At 36.6% G+C, this 25,561-nt stretch overlaps 1 protein-coding gene across 50 annotated transcripts in view; it reads left to right on the top strand.

The window, feature by feature from the left end:
- Ank2 (ankyrin 2) overlaps nt 1-25,561 on the top strand; it is a 442,295-nt gene that overhangs the window by 263,410 nt on the left and 153,324 nt on the right. For all 50 annotated transcript variants that reach the window (XM_033756207.1, XM_033756210.1, XM_033756204.1 and 47 more), the window contains exons 3-4: nt 12,301-12,399; nt 14,470-14,568. In XM_033756207.1, the coding sequence (XP_033612098.1) occupies nt 12,301-12,399; nt 14,470-14,568 (198 nt within the window). The remainder of the gene's footprint in view (nt 1-12,300; nt 12,400-14,469; nt 14,569-25,561) is intronic.

The following is a 25,561-nucleotide window of genomic DNA, read 5'->3' as shown; positions in this document are numbered from 1 at the left end:
AAGAGACTGAAAAGGTTATAAGAAAATGGAAAGACATCCCTTGCTCCTAGGTAGGAAGAACAAACATAATAAAAAATGGCCATACTTCCAAAACTGCTATACAGATTCAATGCAATCCCAATTGAAATTCCAACAGTACTAGAAAAACAGGACTGGTGAAAACAATCCAAATATTCATTTGGAATCAGAAGAGACAAAGAATAGCAAAAGCCATTCTAGGCAACAGAGGCATGGCAGGGGTTATCACAATCCCCAACTTGAAACTATACTAAAAGGCACTGTGATAAAAACAGCATGATAATGGCAAATAAACAGACCCCAGGATTGGTGAAAATAGATTAGAAGATGCAGAAACAACACCAGACACACTCAGCTACCTCATCTTTGACAAAGGAGCCAACCATCCTCATTGGAGGAAACAGTCTCTTTAATAAATGGTGTTGGATTTCAAAGATTAAAATTAGACCTATATCTCTCAGCATGAATCGAAGTGGATTAAAGATCTAAATATTAAAAGAGAAACACTGAACTTTCTGGAAGATAAGTTAGATACAACTCTGAAGATACTTGCATAGGGAAAGACTTTATGAACAAATCCTCAGCAGCATGGGAACTAGCACAAAAATCAACAACCAGGATTTTATCTTATTAAAAAGCTTCTGCACTGCAAGAGAAATCACCAACAGAGTTAAAAGACAACCTAAAATATGGGAAAAAAAATTTCCCAGCTGTTTCTCAGACAAAGGTCTACTATCTAGAATATATAAAGAATGCAAAAAAAAAATCAGACCCCCCCCCAAATATAAAGACCACATTAAAAAATGGGCATCTGAAATGAACAGACAGTTCTCAGGTAAACAAGTAAAAGCAGCAAATAAACATATGAAAAAATGTTCAACATCACTGGTCATTCAAGAGATGCAAATGAAAACAATACTGAGCTTCCACCTCACTCAGAAAGAATGGCTGCTATCAAGAAATCAACCAATAAATTCTGGTGGGGTTGTGGGCAAAAAGGAATCCTTCTGCACTGTTGGTGGGAGTGCAGACTGGTGCAACCACTGTGGAAATCAATATGGAGATACTTCAAAGAACTAGGATTAGAGGTTCCATTTGACCCAGCTATCCCTCTGGCTAGGTATCTGCCCAAAAGAATTAAAAGAATCATACCCTGGCAATATATGCTCTCCCATGTTTATAGAGGCACAGTTTGTAATAGCGAAAACTTGGAAACAGCCCAAGTGCCCATCAACTGGAGACTGGATAAAGATGTGTTATGTTTTTGTTTGTTTGTTTTAATAAAACAGTACTACTCAGCCATAAAGAATGAGAAACTAGAGACATTTATAGGTAATGGATGCACATTGAGGCCATACTGTTAAGTGAAATAAATAGGACACACATGTAAATACCACATAGTTTCTGTGGCATGAAAAACTAAAAATGTAAATAAGGATTAAAATGTCTAATTGATATTGTGTAATAGGAAGAAAAGGTTTAAAAGAGTAGGGGAAGTGGGAGGGGTTGGGGAAAGGTAGAAAGGGAAAAGAAAAAACATGGAAATAATGTCTTTGAAAGCAGGGAAAGGTGGAGGGGGGGAAGGGAGGGCAGGGGAATGGGAAAAATAAGAACCAAGATAAGTCTTGTAAAGGTACAAGATGCTAATGATGAATGTCATCATATTTTATATACCAGTAAACTTGGTAACATTAAAAAAAGAGCTTTGGCATTAATTGTGAACGAGAAGTCAGTGTTAGGAAAGCAGTGGCCTAAAGCTGACTTAAGTTTTAATAGTAACACTCAGGTGGGAAGGGAGCAAGGGAAGAGAGGAGGGAGCACTCTGTGATACTTCAGGGGAGGGGTGCGGCGACCCACACGGCACAACAGGCCGGAGAGATGACGAGCAGTGGTTGAGTCCTGTATGCACGTTAAAAACAGTGCCGATATAAATAAATTAAGGAGAAAATAAAGCAAGAAACAGGAAGGCAGAGATTTTGGAGCTGGGGAAGGGATCAGAGAAGGGGGTAAAGGGATGAGAAGCGGTCGTGTCTGCATGTAGGTTACTGAGAGCTGAAGACGGGATGTGGAGTAAAGGTGGGTTGCATGGGAGAAGTGCGGTGAGGGTGAGCGTTTGTGAGCTGTCATGTAGAAGACTGCGTCGGGCAGGTTCACAGGAGCACATTAAGTTTGATTTGTCTGCGTGGTATCCCAGGAGGATCAGGCAGTTGGTTCTATGAGTTTGATATCCAGAAAAGTGGGCTTGACTGAAGAGGGAAATGTCGGTGTTCAGGTGGTACTCAAGACCTCGAAAGTGGATGAGGTTACCAAAAGAATGAGTGTCTGTGAAAAACAGAAGTGGTCCAAGGACGGCCTTTAAGGTACTCAAACTTTTAGAGGTCAAGAAAATGAAGATGCGTTAAGAAAAGTGAGGATGTGTCCATAGATGTTGGAGGCAGATTTGCACTGTGTTTTGTCTTGAAAGGCAAATGAAAAGTTATTTTTAGGAGAATAAAGTGATAAACTCTGTAAGACGGTGTTGATCAAATAAGCTCAGGAACTAGACAGTAGTGTTAGCATGTGGTGTTAACTAGTGACTCGATCAAAGCGGATCAGTGGAGTGAAAACCAGATGAGAGCTTATTCAACAGTGGCCAAACTGAATACTCCTTCAAGGACTCTGTAGAGGGGGAAGAGATCAAGAAAAGTAGCTGGATGAGGAAGTGGGATTGAGTTTTTTTTAAAAATGTGATTGAAATGATAACATTTTTGTTTCACTGATGGAATAAAATCAACAAAGAAACAAACAAACAAAAAATAAAGAATGGTTTAGGAGAGAAGGGAGATGTCCTGCACAATGTTGTTGAGTACATGGAGGGGTGGGGGGACTCATGCACAAGTTTCGCCATTGCCTGAGCGTGGTAGTTCAGGGCGAAGTGTTAGATGGGTAAAGTGATAACAAGTAGTGTGAGTGCGGTGTGGGAGCTGGGTGGAAGTGGAGTGCAAGTTCTTTCATTGCTTCTCTCTTTTTAATGAATCAAGTCAAGGTCATTGGCTGCAAGGAAAGATGGGAAAGGAAGTGATGGACATCGAGAAGACAAAAAATGTGACGTAATAATGTAGTAGACAGTGATTGAGGTTAATGGCATTGTGGCTAGGTGTATCAAGGAGCTGCATGGCCATCACAATCCGTTATTTAAAGTGCGAGTAGCACGTGTGTGTGTGTGTGTGTGTGTGTGTGTGTGTGTGTGTGTGTGTTCTTTTGCAGTCATGATTAGGGACAAGGTCCCTTGGAATGAAATCTGTAATCAGGGATGTGATTTAGCTAAACAATTTTGGCAAAGCTAGCAAAACATGAATCGGGAATATGTACAGGGAAATACATGACATATTATAAAGACCGTGCACAGAATTCTATGCTGAGTGGAGACAAGTAGATGTTGTGAAAAATTGAGTGGACTGTAGGTGTGAAGGTGAAAGGAATGCTGGACTGGATGAGTAAGTTGGCAGTAGAGTAGGTGGTGGTCAGGGAGTTGTGTGTGTGAAACAGATCTTGGGGGAAGGCTGAAATGATTGGAAACGGTGAAGACTAGCTAGCGTACAACTGTGGAAATGAGTGGATGAGGTAAAAAAGACGAAAGGAAAAATAATTTGCAGAGAGGAATTTCAGAACCTGAAACTTGGGGGTTTTGGAAAATTCATGTATGAATACAGTGGAGAACTTGAGAGTGAACTAGAAGCTAAAAATCTTCAAGGGCTAAGGGACAGTAGTGAGCGGAGGTGGAGAGCAGTTTGGAAAAGCAGTGAGGAGAAAAGAACATAAACACAGCTTTGGAAAGCACAGTGAACAGTAGGAACGTGGGAGTGTAAATTCCCGGCACTGAGTAGCCTTCAGGGAAGCAGCATCTTCTCCTTTCAGGTTCAGCAAGAGGAGAGGCAGGAGGAATGTTGAGAGAAGTTTAGCCCGGAGAAGTGTCACTAGGGAGAACAGTCATGTGTTCTGAGGGCCGCAGCGTAAGAATGTCGGGAAAGGGGAAGTGATAAGAGACAGAGCTGGAAAGGGCACTCAGAGACAGGCGGGGTGGCACGTGGAAGTGCAGGGGTGGACCTGGTGATTGTCTGCAGTAGGGATGGGAGGCCATGACAAATCTCGTCCAGATGGCGAGGTTGTAGGCATTGTCTGGAGGAGGAAGTGGGGACTCTTGCCAGGAGCCTGCAGAGTTCTGTATTCTCACCTTGACTTCTGCTGAGGCCAACAGAAGGGAGGTCTTACTTCCAGTGGGTCCTTGGTACAGTGCCTTCAGAGTTAAATTTAACCAGACGCAGGTGGCATGTGAGACAGACCTGTCATTCCTGCTTAGTCACCCTGTCCTTGGTTGCTTTCCTTGTGTCAGTAGAAATCACCCAGCCCTTTCTCAGTAGCTGAGACTTTTACTGATTCATATTTCAGCACTGATACTTTCACTGATAAGTAATTCTGTATAGTATCTTCCTTCCTCCTGTAGATGTTTCCCAGTCTTTACTGTGTATACCTCCTGGATCTGTCTCTGCTTCTGTCTCTCTGTCTCTGCCTCTCCCTCCCTCTCTTTCTGTTTGTATTTTGATGATTATAAAGGAAAACCAAATTTTATGATCTCTGTTCTTTAAGGCCTGGGGTAGAGGAGAAAAAAAATCTTATTTTCAAGTGGTAACTTCTCAAACTGAATGCTCCCGTTCCTAGAAATTAAGGAAATCAGTGCGTTGAAGAGAACTTGGCATGTGTGCAAGGCTGTCATCACTCAAATAAAGAAGCTCTTTTTGCAGGGCAGTCTAAAATGAATCCCTGCACCTCAGTGGAAGTGAAAACTCATTTCTGGGATGAGTGAGGTATGCTTCTGTCCTTGGGAAGAGGTTTATTAGGAAATTTATGTATACTATTTCCTTTGAGGAATAAGGGAAGGCAAGGAATAGTGCCCATGAGAGGCAGAAAGAGAAAGAAGCAAATCATCAGGGAGTTGAGAATATAGTTACTCATCCAACAACAACCAGATATTTCTCAAAAGGTTTATTTTTCATGTGCTGTCAGAGCTACTAGTTTGGATACCAAACTAAGGATGGCCACTACAGCCCTTTTTAGCAACTCTACTTTTAGTGAGGTTTTTATGTCTGTGAAGAAAGCACTATTCCTAGCAACCAATTTCATTCACAGCTAAAAATTTAGCAATATGAAGAAAGGAATGTAAGTCCAACACACTGGGAACTTGGGTCATTAGTGAAACAGGAAGATTAAAGGCTTTGAAGTTTGAAGTGTATGAGTATGCGTGTGGTTAAATTTAAACAGCATGAGGAGAGAGGCTAGCACTGACTAATGTGAACCAACTCACAGAGAATAATTTGTACCCTGGAACTGAATCCTTTGCTGTGGAAAGAATGTACTTTTGGAAGGGATACGATCTAGAATTGACACATAATAGATATCCCATTAATAGTTCATAAATGAATGTTGAATGAATACTGGACCAACCATGTAAATAACTCTGAGTCTTATTATATACTTATGAGGTGGTGAATAATACCTATGAAATCAAATAAAAATTACCTTTATTGCAAGCCTACTAAATACCACCCTGCTAAACACACACGCACGCACGCACACACACACACACACAATGTAAAATCTTCACAACGTCCTTCTCAGCCTCAGAAAGACTGACCACTACAGTCTCACATAATACATACAACAGCCTCTAATGTCGTACAGCAGACTCTTTTACTTAGGAGACCCAATTATGACTCTAATGGTTGTAGCTAGATAGAATTTAAATAACAAGAAAGTGGGACTAGCTAGCTTCAAAGGATGATTTTACCCAGGCTGGAGAAACTGAATGGACAAATTCTGGACAAGTACTAACAAATTCATCAGTTTTTATTTTTGATAAAGTTTTTTAATCAAGATAAGCTGTACTTCTTTCAGAGAGGTTTCCGGAGAGGTTGTAACCCTGTGGGACGCAGTGAAGACTCTCACACTTAGTTCATGTCATGCTTCTTCAAGCATCCACTGTTTTCTTGGTGAAATAACTCTTAACATTTTCAGTTTTTGTGTACAAAACGTCTCTTATGGCAGAATTTTTTCTGCTTAGAAAGAGAGACTTCTTTTGGACCACTGAGAATACATCGGTGTGCCTCACTTTGAGAAACCCTGCATTAAAATTTGAGCATGGCTTTAAGTAGGTTCCTTGAAGTCAGCACAATGTAAACATGACTAAGAACAAAAAATTGTTCGCTGATACCTGATTGGATGTGATTACTCAGATAATCCAGGACACATTTCTACTAATGTTTTCTTCAATTAGCACTGAAGTAAAAATATAAAAATTAAATTATTTTCACGGAACTCTGAGATCCTTAAGCACATGTCCAAGGATCCCAGGCTGTCAAAGGCTGTGTTACGACAATGCTTCTCTCTGATCTAATTTTTTGCAATATATTCTAACACCCACAAAGAACAAACTTGTGATTATGCTTTCAGTGGCTAGAGATGGACATGTCGATATCTATCTATACATGACTACATTCACTAACAAGATATAGAGTAATTGGAGGAATCAAGTCACCTCCTGGTTACCTTCATACTTTTCCTTAGCTTATCCATTATACAAACATTACTGAAGTCCTCCCTTTCTTGTGGCAAGTGCTATGTGAAGTACAGAGACTACCAACATGAATAGGATTTATTGCTTGTGAGAAGCCTTGTTGAGAAGATAAACAGGAAACTTTATACAAAATACATAAGTTGGTGAAATTCTTTGATTTTTCTGAGGATGCAGTGATTAAGCTAATTTGTCTATCTCAGGAAAATTTGAAAATGACACTCAGTGCAATTTATAGGAATTGCTTTTATAATGATAAGATTCTATTTGGACGACCACCAAAAGTTAAATTTTCTGGGACAGTGGGTCCTTCTTCTCTCCCCATTTCCTTTTAGAATCAAGCATGCCATATTTGCCTTTTTAATTCACATTCTAAAGAACACAGAGGAGATTAGAAGTTGTTGTAATCGCTAATAATGTTATGACATTTGTGTAGATAGCTTGAAATGTAGACTTGAGTCCTAGCACGATATTTAACATATGAAAAATATGTAATAAGTATTTTAATGTGAATTATTGATACTCAGTTGTTATGTATTTGATTTAAGGTGTCCTTCACCTATATTCATTTGACAACTTTGTACCATGCTTTAACCTGAGCTTAATGTTTTGTCCCAAAATGTTTCTTCACTTGTTCTTCCTTAGAAACGGGAGGACATGGTGCTGGGAAGAGCCGTGGAGCTTTTCTGAGTTCTGTTATTTCCTCTTGCTTCCTTCCTTTTGGGTCCCCATGGCTCTTTTCTCTCTCAGTCCTGTTCACTCTGGATCAGTAAAGAATTTTTTTTAAACTGAAAAAAGTTACAAGTTGATGCTAATACATACCCCTCTTCCTGCTTGCCATCCTTGATAAAGCCTGTGTTAAAGTTAGTAAATCCAAGTTTTTAATACCCTCTTTGAAAGTGGTTTGCTTGAAATAGTAAGTATTATGGAGAGTATTATACCCTCAGTTGTCATCTGGTCTTGGAACCACAGAATCCTCTTATGGGATCGTTTGAGTTGCTTTCTTGTTGTGGATACACAAAACAACACTCACAACTTAAAAGAGAGGTCGTTTATTTGGCTTACAATTTCTGGTGGATTAGGTCCTCTAGCTGGCAGGGTGCAAAGTAGAAACTGCGTGGTGGAAGAGCTTGGCAGTAGAAAGCTGCTCAACCCACGGCATCCAGGAAGCAGAAGGAGAAGGGAAGATCCACTAACAAGAACACACCACTCCAGGTCACACCCTCACTGGCCTGTATTTTCAACCAGGCCCCCCCTCAGAACACATGAGATTTTGTGGTGGGACATTTTACATCCGGTCTGTAGCATTCCACCATTGGTTCCCAAAAGACTGTTGACCGTGTCAATATGAAAGATACATTTGATATTATCTCTAAGACTTGCCAAAGTCTTAACAATTCCAGCATTGCTGAGAAGCCCAAGTCCAAGTCTCCTCAGAGACTTGAGTTAAACCCTGAGCCCTGAGCCTCTGTAAAAATCAAAAGGAAAGTTAAATGGAAGTACTAAACAAAAAGGATGACTCTCTTTAGGATTAATTAATGTGCACATAGTTGTTTCAAAGCAACATTCTGACCTTATTTTTGAACTAGTGGTGAATTTAGCTATTTTAATGGTGTATGGATTTAGCTTTATTTTAATATTAAAGTATCAAAATTGAAACCTTGCCTGGAACTCAAAGATCTACAATGTCCAATATCTTATTCACAGTAAAACTCAGTGAATACTTGTTGACTTTTTTAAAAATTCAAATTCATTTTATTTTATCATCATGAAGTCACATAAAATCAATATCAAAAGTTTATTCTTGTACAGAATGGCTCTTGGTCACAATGAAGTATATAAGAAACTGAAAGCTTTTGAAGCTATTGCTAGAATTGAGTCTGTGTCTTGATGTAGTGATGCTGATCGGTATGTAGGTCATTGCTAAAAATGAATCTGTAGCTTGATTCACCTTTGTCAAGTTGTGATGTAGATATTCTCCTCTCATAAATTTATATTTCAGTGGGAATCTGTTAGCTATCTTTGCTGGACACCACAAATCTGATTATAGTACACATCAGTGTCATGTCTTTCACCTCTAAACTTGGAGGCCTTATCAAGAATTAAAGGTTATCCTGGATTTCTGACTCTTTCCAATCTAGTGGTCAGGACCAGCTGAAATTATGAATGGATTGTTATTGTCATTATTAAAATTTAGTGCTACACTGTAAGAAAAAGGAAGATTTCTAAAATCTTGCTATTTAGTACAGCTCTTTTTGCATTTAATTTCACTCATTTTTGGATAAGTAGTTTTCTGTGGTAAACTATGTAAAATAAATACTTCTAAAACATAAGCAATGATATTATTGTGTAAATATTTCTATATTTTATTCCAATATAGAAAATAATTATGACTAACATTTTTTAGAGTGACTTGGTTTTACATGATATGTACAGAGGAGTGTTTGAGTGTGCATGTGGAAAATGGTTAAGTTTTTATTATCAGTTCTAGAATGCTATCTGTGTAGGTCGAACGGGAAATGGAAGCTAGTAATTGGCACTGTGTTCCAACTGCTGAGCTCTTACTTTGCTTTTATTTGTTTTGTTTAAACTTTATTTCAATGTGAGATGAAGATTACATTTCTTTTATGAAGGTGAAAGAACTAGTATTTACCCAGCAAGGTTTAGATTAATATATAGTTCTAACATCTCTAAAGCCTATGTTCTTTCTGTCTCATCATTCTGCCTCCTAGTAATGTTGCCTTGAGTGCATTTCATTTCAGTTTTGAGAATCTTTGAATCATCTCACATTTTTAATGTAAGGATAATTAGGAAAGCAAGTCACAGTCTCCATACTGACACTAGCCGGTTAGTAGTCTCTTTGAACTCTTATATGCATTAGAATACCAGACATCAGATCCCTTCCAGCTTCAAAATCTCATACAGCTGTGAATCACATATGTAAAGCAATTAAAGTAATGTTTAGCACATAACTGGTGCTCATAAATTTTTATAAATTTGTCTTCCATCATCATAATTTCCCATTGTCATTTTTACCATTATTGACTTTAGATGATATTGCTCAGGACAGAGAGTCTAAGTCATTTGTCCAAGTTCACCCTGCTACTTAGGAGCAAAGCTAGGACAGGTTGCATTTCTTTTCATTCTCAATGCTGTATTACTATTCCTGCAATGGAACATACTCTCTTAAAAACAGAAGGAAAAAAAGAAAAAAAGCACATTCACTCCAGTAAAATACACTTTTAATATCTTAAAGGAAAGATTTCCAATCCTCTCTAATAAATTCCATGACAGCATGTGCTTTCCATGTTTTTTGAAGTTCATTTTACTGCAAATCCATGTATTTCAGATTTGCTTAAGTGCAGTTATAACAAAAATTTTTCTTTAGCATGTGAAAGATATTAATTCCTTGCTTAACTTACTATTTTTTCAGGTTCAATTAATTCTTAGATTTTTTTCTCTTAAAATTAATTTTTCTTTTTTTAACCATAGTAAATTTCCATCTAAGTTCTTTCTAAATTGTTATACAGTATTTTGAATCATTGAATATCTGATTAGAATCAGATATAATAGTAATCAAAGAATAATTAGTGTCTATAAATCCTGGGAGGTAGGTGACTGAACCAAACTATGATTAGCACTTAGCATTGTGCTGTTTTGAAATAAAAAAGGATGGAAAGGTTTTTACAATAAATTACTGATGGCACAGGTATATATACATACTCACGTGTATTATGATTCTGACATCATTAAAAATGTAACTATCCAAGATATGATAAAAATCAAGTAACATAAAATAGAAAGAAAAAATGGAGTTGATTAAGTCAGATGGAAATTGAATTTATTCTGTGTTTCCTGGAAACCGACAAAAAAGACAAGCACATTAAGTTATGCATTTTCTAAATTAAGGGTTAGAAAAATGAAGCAGAGAGCCTTCTTTTATTACTAAACTTTTTCCTCTTACTGAATTCAGCAGTAGAGAATCAGTGTAATATAGACACAAAGCCATAAATACTGCTGAAATGGGCATCTCATATCAGCCTAATGTAAAAACCAAATGTGTAGTAAGACTTCATGATTCAGGGAAGCCATGTCTGGAGGGAATGGAGATAACATGTTCCAGATACATTGCTTTCTGGTGATCTAACTGGATATTTATCCTGATAGTTATCTAGGGAACAAATAGTTAATGTCTGTTCAATATAAATTGTCTCAGAAGACTCTTTGGCCAGAATTCAGTAAGCTTGTGTTGAATGTTCCAACGAATGCAAAATCTGGCAGTATTTTATATTTTGATAGGGAAAGGACTATGTTCCTCAAATCCACATGTGCAGAAGGCATCACTAGGAAAGGGTTAGGACAGCCCCAGTTGCCAGCCAAACATAGAGGCCTCCCCAGTTTTGCTCATCTCTCTCCTTCCTACTCCTTTACCAAGTGAAAAAGAAAATATTTGACAGTGACAACAAAACATCCCTCAAAATGCAGGCCAGTATAATCAAATGATTAAGCTAGACTAAAAAGTTAGTGTACCTCCTGTGGAAAGTTTGGTTGTTAGAAATGCGACCTGTAGAATTCACTAGAATGAGTTAATCAAAGTATATTCTCAAGAAATTAAATGTTTTGCACTATTAAATGAACTTTTAGGTTTTTCCCTTTCTTCTCCTCCTCATCCTCCTCCTTCTTTTCTCTTTTTTCTTTTTCGTTTTGGAGGTGCTGAGGATAGAACCTGGGCCTTGCGCAGTGCAGCTCTTTACCACTGAGATATAGCCTGGCCCTCTCACTGTCCATGTTTGGGATAATTTGTTTGCTCTTATTCATAAAAAGAAACTGTTTAAGTCAGATAATACTGAGTCACTTTGTCTCATAACAGTTACTCAACAAATGCCATTTCTAATTAAATCTATTTGTGGTTTAAAAAAAACTGTAAACCAGGGTCTAACGAGGGTGCTCAGGGCCAGAGAGCCTAGCCTGAGGCCCTGGGTTCAATCTCTGGCAGCATTATTTAAAAAAAAAATCAAAACATCAGCATAGGGAAAGTTGATGGTCTTCTGTTTCCTACAAGTAAAAGATATGTATTTAGAAATATACAGTTCCACTTTGTGTGCATTTTAAAAGAGTCAGCATGGAAATTTATAGCAATTTACAACTGAAATTTCACGCATCTGTTATCTTGAAAACTACTCTAGTTTCTGTAGTGTAATAAAACTACAGCAACTTTGAGGATTTGTATATTCTCAATTCAATTTACATGGTCTGGATTATACTGTTGATTCACTTGTTAAATATTCTAGGAATATAATAACAAATTTCAATAGGTCCTTCTTAATATACTCAGTAAATGTACAAAAACCATACATGCATGTTCTGATAATACAACTTCATAGGTTATCCAAAATTAAATGCAGATAAGAAATCAGGACAAATTATAGTAGTTCAGTGGCTAAAAAAAGAAGAGGCATTCAAATATTTCTTAAAGGGAAAAATTTGTTGAAGTTGTCAAATTCATATTTTGAATAAATACCCTTTTGCCTCTCTGAATCAAAAAACACTGTAAATGAGTGAACTGAATAGATTCAAGCTAATGCAGAAAGAAAAAGAATAAAAAAGAGGTCAGAGCATGTGTGCTTTCTCCCTGTTTGTTGCCGTGCTTCTGAGGCCTTGCCTTCTTCTCTCAGAATGGACTCAACGCACTCCATCTGGCGGCCAAGGAAGGCCACGTGGGCCTGGTGCAGGAGCTGCTGGGAAGAGGCTCTGCCGTGGATTCTGCCACCAAGGTAACGTTCTTGCTGCTGCAAGTGATTTTCCCTAGAAAAGAAATTGACTGCAGGCTTCTTTTCTCAGTCATGCATTCCAGGGGTTAGCTGGACACCAAAATTCCTACCACACAGGACTAAAACTGGAACCCCTCCCCTAAACTTTTCAGAGTTTGAATTATTTTAAGAACTTATCAGACAGGAGACCGAGAAATCTGTAAACCTAGTTTGTTTGTTTTTTAAATTGAGTTTATTGGTACATTTTAGGGATACAGTACAGTTACATTCATTACTGGGATCCTGTACCTTTACATGATAGATCTTGGTTCTCATTTTTTCACCTTGTCCCTGCCCTCCCTTCACCCCCTCCTCCTGTAAACTTAGTTTTTAATACATTGTCTTTCTTCTTCTGATTCACAAAGAAGACTAGATTAACATATTCCTTTGTCGATAGCAGCAGCTAATTCCCTAAGGTCAAATCGTTTTTAATCAATAAATTGATGTGGTAACTTCTCATTGGGAATGAATAATTAATTTTCATGCTTCAGTTAAATTGATAAATCATTTTAATATATTCATTCTACTTAATATGAGAATATTTGGAATCTTTTATGCTCTAATGGAAAAGAGCTTTTTGGTAATTGAATTATTAGGTTAAGATTAGATATTATCACTATTAGGTGTGTTTGAAGGAATTTAAACTCATTTGTAAAGGAATACACAACACACTTGGTATAACTAGAAACTATTTCTCCCTTGTTGATGTTCTTTTGCTATAATGTATTTGAATTTGTTTGAGATTTTATAAACAACAGACCACCAATACATTGAGAAATCACCAGTACATTAGCTATAATACAGTAGCCAGTCAGTACCAAGTCTGCTGGTCAGGCTGCAGGGTCATAATATGTGAGAGAGGTAGAGTAAAGTTAGATACTCAAGCCTGTGGCTGGGGCATTAGTCTCACTTAGTAGACAAAAAGAGTTTGGGAATTGTTAGAAATACAGCCTGTTAACTTGGATTGCCAAAATGTACAATTGGTCTTGCTTTAAAGAGAAACTCTCATAGAAATTTAAAGATGAAGTCTAACAGACCACTCTCTGGAAAATTCCAAATAATTAAAATGTAAGTTCACTTTACGCTATAAATTCTTTGTTTAGCACATAAAGAGAGAGTAAATGTTTTAATTAATATTTCTCTTGAGCATATCAAATAAATGTTGAACTAGTATGTGTAAAATATTGATTTGAATGTAGATCAAATTCTTTGTCTCCTCTGAGTTGCCCACCTTAGCATAATATATTCATTAAGGCAACCACTTTTTGATTTCTTAAATGTTTATTATTGTTGTTGTTTTTCTTTTCCTTTAAAACCTAGAACTAGAACTTATGCCTTAGAAATTACATATTGGTTTACATTTCAATTTTTTGTTAATCACATCACAAATAGTTTTTAATGAAAATTTAAAATTTTTATTTTCAAAAAGGTTTAAATCATTTTTCATTGGTAATTGGTTGTGAATGGTAAATTTGATGCAGCAAATGGTAAAAATCATGATGTAGCAAATGGTAAGGCTATGACTGATATAAAATTTGTTTATTCATTCCCAAAATATTTTTAGCAGCAACCATATGGTTTTGTAGATGGAAGCACAACGCTGAGCAAAGACAGCTTGTCTGTCACTGAAAATTCCTGGATTTCTTTGCACAGTGAATTAAACTTGTGTTTCAGTACTTTTGTGACGTTAATATTCCTTTGCAGTAGGACTTCTGGTCCCTGTGACTTCCGTGCGATATTGTCACTTATGCACATCTGTGCATCATACCCCAACCTTTCGATTCATGAAGAACCCAGTCTTCCTAAGTTCTTAACACTAGACAAGAATAACGAAGATAATAAAAAGAAACACATTATATGAGATGACCATTTTTTTGATAGTTAAAAAAATTCCCTATTTGGTTAGCTGCTAGTTTCATAAAATGATATATTTGAATCAGTTAAAATATCAGAAGAGTTTAAAATGCCTGCACAGTTTGATTTGTACAAAATTTGAAAACCTCTAACATTTTTTGTTTTGTTTCCTCAAAGCAGAAAGGAAATACTGCCCTTCATATCGCATCCTTGGCTGGACAAGCAGAAGTGGTCAAAGTCCTTGTTAAGGAAGGAGCCAATATTAACGCACAGTCTCAGGTAGGAAGTACAGATTTTCTCCATGCATTTAAATTAGAACGAATTTTTAAAGTTGACTTAATAGGTGTAGTGAGCTGCTTAGAATATAAGTTTAATACAAATGCTTCTCTTACTTATTTTAACCAGATTATTTTATTAACTCGTGCAATTGAATTTACTTTTTGAGATACTATAGTCTTTTTTGGTATTCCTGAACAATTCACAAATGTAAGTCTGTCATCTTTAAGTATTTTTTAAAAAATTAAGTGATTTTTTTAGAATAACAGTGACATCTGTGAAATATGAATTACTCATGCAAGTTCTGTATTGCTCTATGAAAGTATTTTTTCCCCTTAAATTTAAAAAATTGCCAAAACATTAGCATTATAGAAGGGAAAGCTTCTATAAAGCAAAAATCTCACTATTTTGCACCCCACATGTAGACCAAAATGTAAGGCAAATAGGGAAATTCCACCCCGTGCCCCTATTATACACATAATAATAAATAGGAGATGAGAATACATGGTTTTGATGCAATTAAGAACAAATTTAAAAAACAATTATTTAATAAAAATTACACCATAAACTTGACTCCTATTTTTTCCCTAGTATGTAGGGGAAGAAAAATATTTTGCCCAAAGCTTTTCTCTTGGTATCAATAATGGATGTAAGAATTGAGTTCTACATCTTTCTACTAAAATATATTCCTTTCGTTTGCATGGAACCCTGGGTTCAATTCATAGTACCAAAACAGCAATAAAAACCATTTCTTCCAATTCTTCAGGTTTTCTCTTTAGCCTTTCATGTCACACGGGCTACAGCAGGCAGATATTGGAAAAATACGCTAGCTCCTTCCTGGTGTTCTTTGTGATACACTCATCTAATTGCTTTGTGATAAAATATCTATCACCCATCTTGTTCACATCTTCATTACATACATGTAGCTCTGATTGTGTAGAGGACCTAAGTTCCAGACCCAGAAATAGTAAAGGCAAAGGAAGAATCAGCCCAGTTTTCTTTCATTGGTTCATAGAGGAAAATCTGATGAAATTATGACAAGACATTATCCATTTTCACCTACTGTTTTAATTAGTCACATTTTCTTTTTACCACGCAAAACCTTTAGTTAAATACACACCAGTATGTTGATGTGATTTGAAAATATATCTTAGTGTAAACCTTTATTAACTAAAAATTTAAAATTTTTGGTGCTATTTATAAAGAACACTTGTATGTCTCAGGTATAACAGTTTATACTTTGTGGTAAAGGACTCTACAAAATTTATTGCTCCAGAGTAAGAAATAGAAACTTGTGTTTAGAGCCACAGCCCATCCTTTCACATTAGAGCAGAGGTTCCCAAACCTTTGCTGGCTTCACAGTCACCAGTAATGTGACTAAAGTGCACAAAGTGATGTGCACAAAACACATTTCCAGACCCACCCCAGAGCTTCAGAGGTGGAACCTAAGGATTTTTATTTTGTACAAGTTCTCAGATAATGCTGACCTTGGAGGCTGGGAACCACAGTTGGAGAATGACTGCTTTAGAAAACGCAAGAGAAAACTGTGTGTCAGATGTTGCAGTAAGTTCACTGAGCACAGCTTTAACTAAAGGGCTGAATCAATACTGCACTCCAAAGCATGGAAGTAAAAGCTAGCGAAGCTCAGTTTTTCATGAGTGGTTTCTCCTTTGACGAGAAATCCACGTGCACACTGGTGCCATTAATATCTGTTAAAGAGCAAGGTTCTCAAAATGAGAACTTGAACATGGTGATGCCACGAGCACTAACAGGTGGCAAAGTAAATGCAAATGTTAAAAGCTATGATATCAGTTATTACACAGCGACTTTAGAAAATTTATATGCATTACAGACTACTGAACGAGAATAAATTAACACTGTTTATCTTAGTTTTCTCCCAGAGTCAATGAGCCTTTTCTTTATGGTTGTAATCGCGCCGATTATAACAGATGTTAAAAGGTTTAAGTCTTCATTTAAATTAAAATAATCCTTGCTTGTACTATTTACTATTAACTCAATTTAAGATTTATGTTGTAGGCAATCTTGACAAATTACTTCAAGCTGATTCTTATATTGTGAGAAAGTGTTTGAGTTAGAAAAACTCATCAAATTTTAAAATGTTTTTGCAAATGCCTAAGTCATTTGAAAAGTCCTGTGATACTATTTGCTGTATTGAATTAAGGTAATTATTATTGGTTGACAAAATTATTATGACATGAAATGTTTTAAAATTCAATGATTGCAGTTAAAATAGTTCTATAAGTCGGTTTATTATTTTGCTATCATGTGTGAGTTATTTGCAGAATGTAGGTTTTAGGACCATTGAGGGCTGATATGAGTCTTTTCACCTGTTTGATTCCCCTCAGTCCTACCTATCTTATTTGGATACAGACTTTGTGATGAATATTCAGTATCCCATGGATGGGTGGGGATATGCGCATGGCATGTGGATAGTCACTTTCTTTTGAGAACTACAAGAAGAATGTAGCAATTTCAGGTGCACAGTATAAATTGTGAATGTTGTATTCAAATTATCCCTTCCTCTACATCTTTCTAAGGACAAAATTTGAGGACTGAAGTGTAGAATAATCTGAAATTATACTAATGATCATGGCTGCATAGTACTTTGCCTTGAGCAAACATCTAAGTCTCTTGGAAACGGGTCACTAAAGTTAGTAAGAAAGCAAAACCACATTGAGAATTTCAAAGGAGTAAGTATTCAGGAGAATTTTGGAATTATGTTATAGAAACACACATATTTATGGATTTCTGTTCATTCTCTGCATAAATTATGAGATACCTTTATATATGTTAAAGAAAAAAACTATTCAGTGAAAGTTGATAAAACACAGAAGGAAAGCTAATTCAGAAGCCCTGTGGCAGGTATGAGGGTCACTACAACAGAGTCCTGCATTGGAAGGAGAGGTTGTAGTGGACTTTGAATGAAGAATGAGAAAGTGAGAATTTGTGGCCAAGAAGCAGTACAGGGTTGGTGGGAGGAAAATCTCTAAGAGGAAAGACGAGAGCTAAGCCGATTCCGGCTAAACCAGCTACCTGGATTGGAGACATCTTAGAGAGGGTGACGAGACAGAACCTGGGGATGGTGGAAGAGGAGGAACCTGTTCAGGCACTGAGGAGGGCTCTCCTAAAATTGTATTTTATTAAGAAGTGCACAGATGGACTTAGGAGAAGGTGCAGAGCCTTGACTAAAATTTGGCCAGGCAAAGAATATTGATCCTTTGTCATATGACCAAGTGCCAATTTTGGGAGGCAGTGTCCTTAATTCATGAGCAACTCCGAACACCATCAGAATTGGTTTATATATTTTAATAAAACTATGTTTACTGAAGTTTCTGTGTTACACAGTATCAGCAGTGTGGTCTCTCCTGAGCTATTTGTCCGTGTGATTTCAAGAATTACTGACTGTGTAGCTCTCTGGCTTTGTTCTTTTTGTCTCTTGGAATCAGAGTGTGAAAATTTGAATTAAGACCTCAGGGAAACTTGTCTTGGTTGGGTCTCAGAGACAAGTGAGAGTGCATTGAAAATTTTTATTTGTTTTAAATAGTTGCTTACTTTCTAACAACAGAGGCACATTCATAAAACTTTTACTAGGCGTCTTTATATCCTGTGAACAATCGCACGTAAGTGATGCTGGAATGCTTTTCATCTGTCTGTAGAGGACATTTATTTGGTGACTTTTGTAACCTATAAAATTATTAGACTCAGGGATATGACTTAAAAAATTCCTTTAGCTGGGTGTGGTGGTGGCATATGCCCATGAACCCATACTTTGCAAAGCTGAGGCAGGACGATCACAGATTCCAGCCCTGAGTAGCAACACACCAAGACCTTTTCTCAAGATAAAAAAATTAAAAGTGGGCTGGGGATGTATCTTAGTGTGAATGCCCTGGGTTCAATCTCCAGCACCACAAAAACATTCCTATTCTGGGGCTAGGGATTTAGCTCAGTGGATCTGTCACCTGCCTTGCAAGCACAAGATCTCGAGTTCAATCCCCAGCAGTGAAAGAAAGGAAGGAAGGAAGAAAGAAAGAAAGAAAGAAAGAAAAAAAGTTAGTTCCTATTCTGTATTGTTATCAAAGAAATTATATTTTGGAAAAAAAATCATAAAATATTCTCAGTTATGAGTTATGGTGATTTTTGTTTACTCTTTGCCTATTGGTACTTGGTTATCTCTGGATTTTTTTTTGGGGGGGGTACCGGGGATCAAACTCAGGTCCTTACACTTGCGAGGCAGGTGGTAGAATAGCTGAGCTAAATCCCCAGCCCTTGGTTATTTCTATTCTTAAATTCATGAAAGACAAAAGAAATGTTTAAGACTTTACAAGTGCTGTGATACTTTTGATATTGCCTGAGGAGTCAGAATAGTGAAATGGATAAGAGTCCGGAATCTGAAGCAAGGCGGTCAAAACCAGAGTTCAAATCTGAACTCTTTTACTTTCTACTGTGCCTCAGTGTCTTCGTTTATGAGGAGGGTTTTAATCTCCTGTGAGGACTTGTGAGATTAATCCATACAGCACTCAGAAGAATGCCTGGTAATTGGAAGAGCTAAATATCAACCATCCTCCCCAAATTTAGCGATAGAGCATGTATACAAGATCAGCCACCTGTGTGCCATGGCTACCTGCTCTTAGCAGAGTGAAGAACAGATCACAGTCAGTTTGAGCAAATGGCTTGCTTCACAGACTCCTTAGAACACTGTTAATATGAGTATGGAAAATTTCACGAGTTTAAATACAGGTACTTATAATTCTTTAAGCAATTTAACAGCCAGGACACTTAGAATATATATATTCATCTCCTTGAGATACTTACATCTTCATCTAATGGACAGATGAGGATTTTCATCTTGGTTCTGAAAAGAGAAAACTAATTTACAAAAAATGGTTTAACCAAATATTATTTTTGAAAAATCACTCTGAGGAAAATTCCAAAGAAGAAAATTCTAAGTAGAATATCACAAATCTAAAGTATATTGTATTTATATTTGCTATAGTGTGATAATAAAATGTTTTAAAGTGTCTGTAGTATATTAGTATATTTTAGCTAGAACAAGATATCAGTGAAGCTAAAGCCACAAATTTGAAGGTGTGGAAAAACAAATTTAAATTGCTATTTTTAAAATGCCCTATGTGCTCAATTTTCTTAAAGTTCTGTATAATACCACTGTTTGGGCAGGTGCTTCATATAGGCACGTGTCTTGAAACTAAGTCTTGGGAAGAATTAATTGGTGGTACTTGCGTGAGTTACAGTTGCTCTCCACCGAAATGCCAGGTTCAATCTAATATTTTAGTGTATTACATATTTCATAGATTATTTAAGTTTTAATAACATTTTTAATTACCCAAATAGAGATACTATGCTGTAACACAGTAAATATATCAAAGCCTGCTACAAACATCAGTATTCTCATTGTAGCCAGTATTAAGAGGGGAATTCCTGTTACTGACACTATGTAACATTGTACCGAAGTCCCAGTCAGTGCAATGGAAAGAAAAGCGGAAATGTGCATGGAGAAGGAAAAGACAAAGTATTAGTATATATAGAAAATGATTTTTATATACGAGATCCACAAACGCTAGAAATAAGTAATAATTATTAAAGTATTTTTATGTTCATTAATTTATGAAGAGCCCACTGCCTGCATCATTCTGTGCCACACACATCTCAAGGCATTTGGCTAAGATTTTCTTCAGTATAAAGGAAGAAATGAATTATTCTCTAAAATGTTAATAATAAAACAAATTAGTAAATTTCACATTCCTGAACCATTTGAATGAACAGGAGACTCTAGTGTGCCACCTGAACATAAAGTGGTACAATTTTTTACACCCTACCTCTTTGACGATTAAATGAAATATCGAATTGAAGAAATAAATAGCAGGAAACATATGTGATATAAGCTTAACACTAAAATGGCAAACAAGAAAGGTGTATCTGTTTAGTGCAGGGAAAAGTAAAGACTTCATGAAGTGAAGAGGAACTTGGGAACAGGCAAATTCCATTATACTTCTGAGTAAAAGGAAAAAGATGATAAAATAATGTCTAATTCATCTGACAATACTGCATGCGGAGATGTGGAGTTGGAGACTTTAGAGAGTAGCGGCTAACCCACACTCTTCACTTGTGGGACCTGGAGCTAATGACTACACCTCTCAGTGACTCCATTTGCTATCTGTAAAGATGGGAATATTTACTACATAGAGTTGATATAAAATTAAATGAGGTAGTAGATAAAAGTGCTTAGAAAAGTACATGTAATAAACACAATATAAATGTTAGCTGCTCTTCTAATTATTAGATCTACCTGTATCTGTTTAAACTATTAAAGAAGAGGTAACACATGGTTTAGAGTTGAGGAAAATGTTGTGTGTTATTTTGTCTAATTGTCCCTTGGCATTGATAAACCATTATTACTTAGGGGAGAGGTAGAGAAAAAAACTGTACAAAAGTTTTATGGTTTGTAATCAACAACATATAAGTTTTCCTTGGCACAACATAGTTTTGGAACACAAGGCATGAAGTTTGATGGTGAGAAAGAGCACTTGATGTACAAACAGCCCAAAAAGAAAATGAAGATCTTCACTGTATACATAGCGGACGCCAGCCATTCTTCTAACACGGGGGCTGCCACAGGCAGTCTTCACCTTAGCAATTTTCGGTGGTTAAAACAACCAAACTAAAAACCACCACTTTTTATTATATTATCTAGTAATTTTTCTATTTATATCATTTTATCACAAGTTACATTTTAAACTTGTTATTTACTTGACACATTTACTTACATATGACTTAATAAGGAATGAAATTATTAATGAAATGCACATTTGAAAGCTGAAAATGAGGGCTGTCATGTAGAAAAATCCTTTTTGCTTTCAGTTGTTGAATCAGGCTACTTGCATGATCCTTTCTTAATAACATTTCAAGTCTCAACCCCAGCACCGTATCTTATATAAGGAACATGCAACTTTCAGTAAAACTACATGTTCACTAATATTTGTCATAATCTTTTAGTTTCCCGAGAAAATGACCAAAACAGTGTAAATCACCATAAACTGCTCAGCAGTTCCTCATTACCCTCTTTTGTTGTCGCTAGGATCTGGTAGACTGATCTTCAGTCTCATCAAGGGCCTCAGAAAGTCAAAGCTTCCTCAGAGCCCACACGTAGCACAGTGTCTAATGCCAGGTAGGGGAGGGCTCCCCGTGGCTGATGCGTCAGATTCTGAGTTTTTCACTTTTAAAAGTTCTTTCATCTAAACACCCAGGTTCTGAACTTAGGAGAACTGGTCAATATTGACTTGCCTTTATGAACACAGTGTGGCCTGTTCTGACATCATCACTTTAAGCTGTAATAATAATTATCATCAGAGAAAGTATATATTATATTATGTTTAGGACATTTTCCAGATAACACATGAAATAGATCAGCCTCGTCAATTTTTAGAGTGAGGTTGGTACATTTTGTAGCCAATACATTAGGCAGTAACATCAGAATATTTCTCTGTTAGAAACCTGACCTTCAACAGAGTGATGGTAAGTGGGCTAGGTGTGTTTGTGTCCTTTTACATATGAACTTTTGTGGCGAAATTTTCTCTTATATTTCCTGTGGCCCAAACTGTAGATTTTATACTTTATTATCATGAACTCTATGCATCCACATTTTTTTGTTGTTGTTTTTTTGAGACATGATCTCACTGTGTAGTTCAGGCTGGCCTTGATCTCACTATTTAGCCCAGGCTGGCCTTAAACCTGCAGTGGTCCTCCTGCCTCAGCCTCTCAAGTGCTGGGATTATACTCATACTTGCTTTTTTATTTTTGTGGTGCCACATAGTTTTATTTAAGACATAGTATTTTCCATTTATAAAGTGCAGTGCTGTCTTTTTCCTATGCACATGTACAGTATTCAAGTATTGAGAGTGCTCACTAATTCAACTTTAAAATTGCCACAGAACTTGCTACACATTTGGGTTCTCAATATTTTTAAAGTGGATAAAATATGCTTCTTAAAGGAAAAGGTTGCCGTAGCTACCTTTTTGTTGTAGTGTGACATGTGTGTTTCAGCAGGGGCATGTCACAGCCTGAATTGTTCATAGTAGCATGAGTCAGTCTTGCACGTCCTATGCTCAGCTCCCTTTCGGCTCTGTGGCACCTGTCTACTTAAAAGCAGCCTTCCCAGGAATGGCCACAGGCACATTGAGACAGCCACCTTCTGGGTTTCCATGCACTCCTAACACTACAGACAGCAAACAAAAGGCCAGGACCCCTTTCTCAGAAATGAGAACTCACCTACACCACTCACCGTCTTTTTATTGTTGCACAGGTGCAGTTTATTCTGGGTTCTGTTTAACACCATGGAGGTCTACAGTTGATTTGTTTAGGTTGTCCTTGAAGGCCTCATTCTGACTACCTGAACAGCTTACTTGTGTGTGTGCATGAATACTATATGTATGTATAAAATGCGTTACATAGTCTTAAAACTTTTGTGGGTATGAATATATTTGAAGTTGTAAATTTAAGTATTCAAAAGGACAGTAAATCTGGATGCATAGCTAAAGAGACCCATGTGCTATCTAAGCAAGCATTTGGATTAGTACATTAAAATAGTCTTATGAATGTGATCACTATATATATAATATATATATACACATGCACACACCAGTAAACTTAATTAAAAAAGAAATTCATTCTTTGAGGTTGCATCTTTGGCAGGTTGTGAACTGGAGTGTGTTTAAGCAGCTGTTAAATACTGTGCATACCATGGGGTTTATTTTCCTTTTTGATCTCAGCACTGCCCTTTTGAAAGAGCTTGAATAAGGGTAAGCTTGCACAGACAACACCCACACTTAGGAACAGTTTCTCACTAAGGCTTTTATTGTCCTCAAACTCCTGTGCTGTTCAAACACTTCTATACCCATTTCTTTTTCTTTTTTTCTTTTTTTGGTACCAGGGATTGAACTCGGGTCCTTGCGCTTGCAAGGCAGGCCACCGAACCGCTGAGCTAAATCCCCGGCCCCACTATACCCATTTCTATCCCACAGTCTTGTCCTTATGTTTCAGGCTCTATTGGTACAATATATATAAAATGATTTTGTATACCAGGGATTGAACTCGGGTCCTTGCGCTTGCAAGGCAGGCCACCGAACCGCTGAGCTAAATCCCCGGCCCCACTATACCCATTTCTATCCCACAGTCTTGTCCTTATGTTTCAGGCTCTATTGGTACAATATATATAAAATGATTTGAAATGATATCAACAATTCATATCAGATATGGGCTAAGAATAGCATTGTAATTTCTGCCCACAGAACTCGGGTCCTTGCGCTTGCAAGGCAGGCCACCGAACCGCTGAGCTAAATCCCCGGCCCCACTATACCCATTTCTATCCCACAGTCTTGTCCTTATGTTTCAGGCTCTATTGGTACAATATATATAAAATGATTTGAAATGATATCAACAATTCATATCAGATATGGGCTAAGAATAGCATTGTAATTTCTGCCCACAGTTGAACAACTGAGGAAAAATATTTTTGCATCCCTATGAAATATGTCAGTGTATTTGTGTGTCTATGTGCTGTCAGAATATAGATCTTAAATTTTAATTTGACATGCAGAGTTCTCTATCAGCTTGAGAGTAATCATTAAATGACAAAAATGATAGACATTGCTACAGGAAGCAATAATTTCCTTTCACTTAGACTTTCTGGATGTATGTCTCAGGCACTGTATGACTTCCTTCTATGTTTATTAATAAACCCAGGGTTACTGGCTGTGGTTGACAACAGTAGAAATGTGACTTTTTATGTGAATTATGTAGGATTTTGATGTTAGATGTATTTTTTGAGATTTGGAGCAGCATTTCATTTTCTCAAAGTAATAAGGGTAGAAATTATGGGTTGAAATCAGAAGCCTATCTGGTAATCACTTATGAAAGATATTTTTGGTATAATGCATGAGAAATAAAAGAGTTTAATATGCACATTTTAACCTGAGAATCAGAATTCTTTAATCCACATTGTATTTAATCAACTGCAAAATAATAAAATAACCAATTAAATTAGTTCTATGACTTAATTCAAGATAATTATTTCACATTTATGGATTTTGCTCTGTTAGGGGGAAATAAGAGCATGCCACGAAGATATTTTTGTTTGTTTGTTTGTTTTTGAGACAGGATCTCACTATGTAGTTGAGACTGAACTGGAACTCACTGCATAGCCCAGGGTGGTCTCAAACTCACAGCGATCCTCCTGCCTCAACCTCCCGAGTGCTGGGATTACAAATGTGAGCCACCACGCCCAGCTACGAGGATTATTATTGACTTAATTTCATCAGTGTCATGGAATTGGACAGAGCAGTCAATGTTTTTGCTTTTAAAGATAAAACATTTTGTCTCCCTTCTAAGTTTCTGGGTCACTTGTGAAATTGCTCAATAACATACATTGTTAAAGTACTTGCTATGATAAGCAAATCATACTAATTACTGAAGAGCTGAACCTTGTAATCTGTATTCAGTGAGTTTTTACCCAATTTCAATATTCAAATATTTATTTACTGTAATAAACTTTCCTCTCTAATATTCAAACATTTTCATTATTTTTATAACAACATATTAGGATACAGTGTCTGCAAAATTGTATTTTAGTTTTTCTCCTTAATGGTTTACATAAGACAATACATAGTATATATAGATTGTAAATACATATGTGTTATTACAATGTTTTATGTGATAGATGAGAAGCATTGGATGAGAGATAAACTTGACATTTCTACTGACAGTTGAAATAAAAGTTAGCATTATATGTACAAAAATAGCAATGGAAGAAATCTACTTCTGAATTTATAGCTTTCACTTCCACAGAAAATGTATTTTAAAATTTTTCCCCTTGCAAGAGCAAGTGTATTTTCCTATTGAAAATGATCTGTAATGCTTGTTTGTAGTTTAACTTCATTCTTGAAATCTCCCTTAGATTTTCTCT

Source organism: Fukomys damarensis, unplaced genomic scaffold (assembly GCF_012274545.1).
Source record: "Fukomys damarensis isolate Sample0158 unplaced genomic scaffold, DMR_v1.0_HiC HiC_scaffold_25, whole genome shotgun sequence".
Taxonomy (NCBI): domain Eukaryota; kingdom Metazoa; phylum Chordata; class Mammalia; order Rodentia; family Bathyergidae; genus Fukomys; species Fukomys damarensis.
The sequence above is the reverse complement of the archived record's forward strand: the minus strand, read 5'-3'. Positions and strand labels throughout refer to the sequence as shown.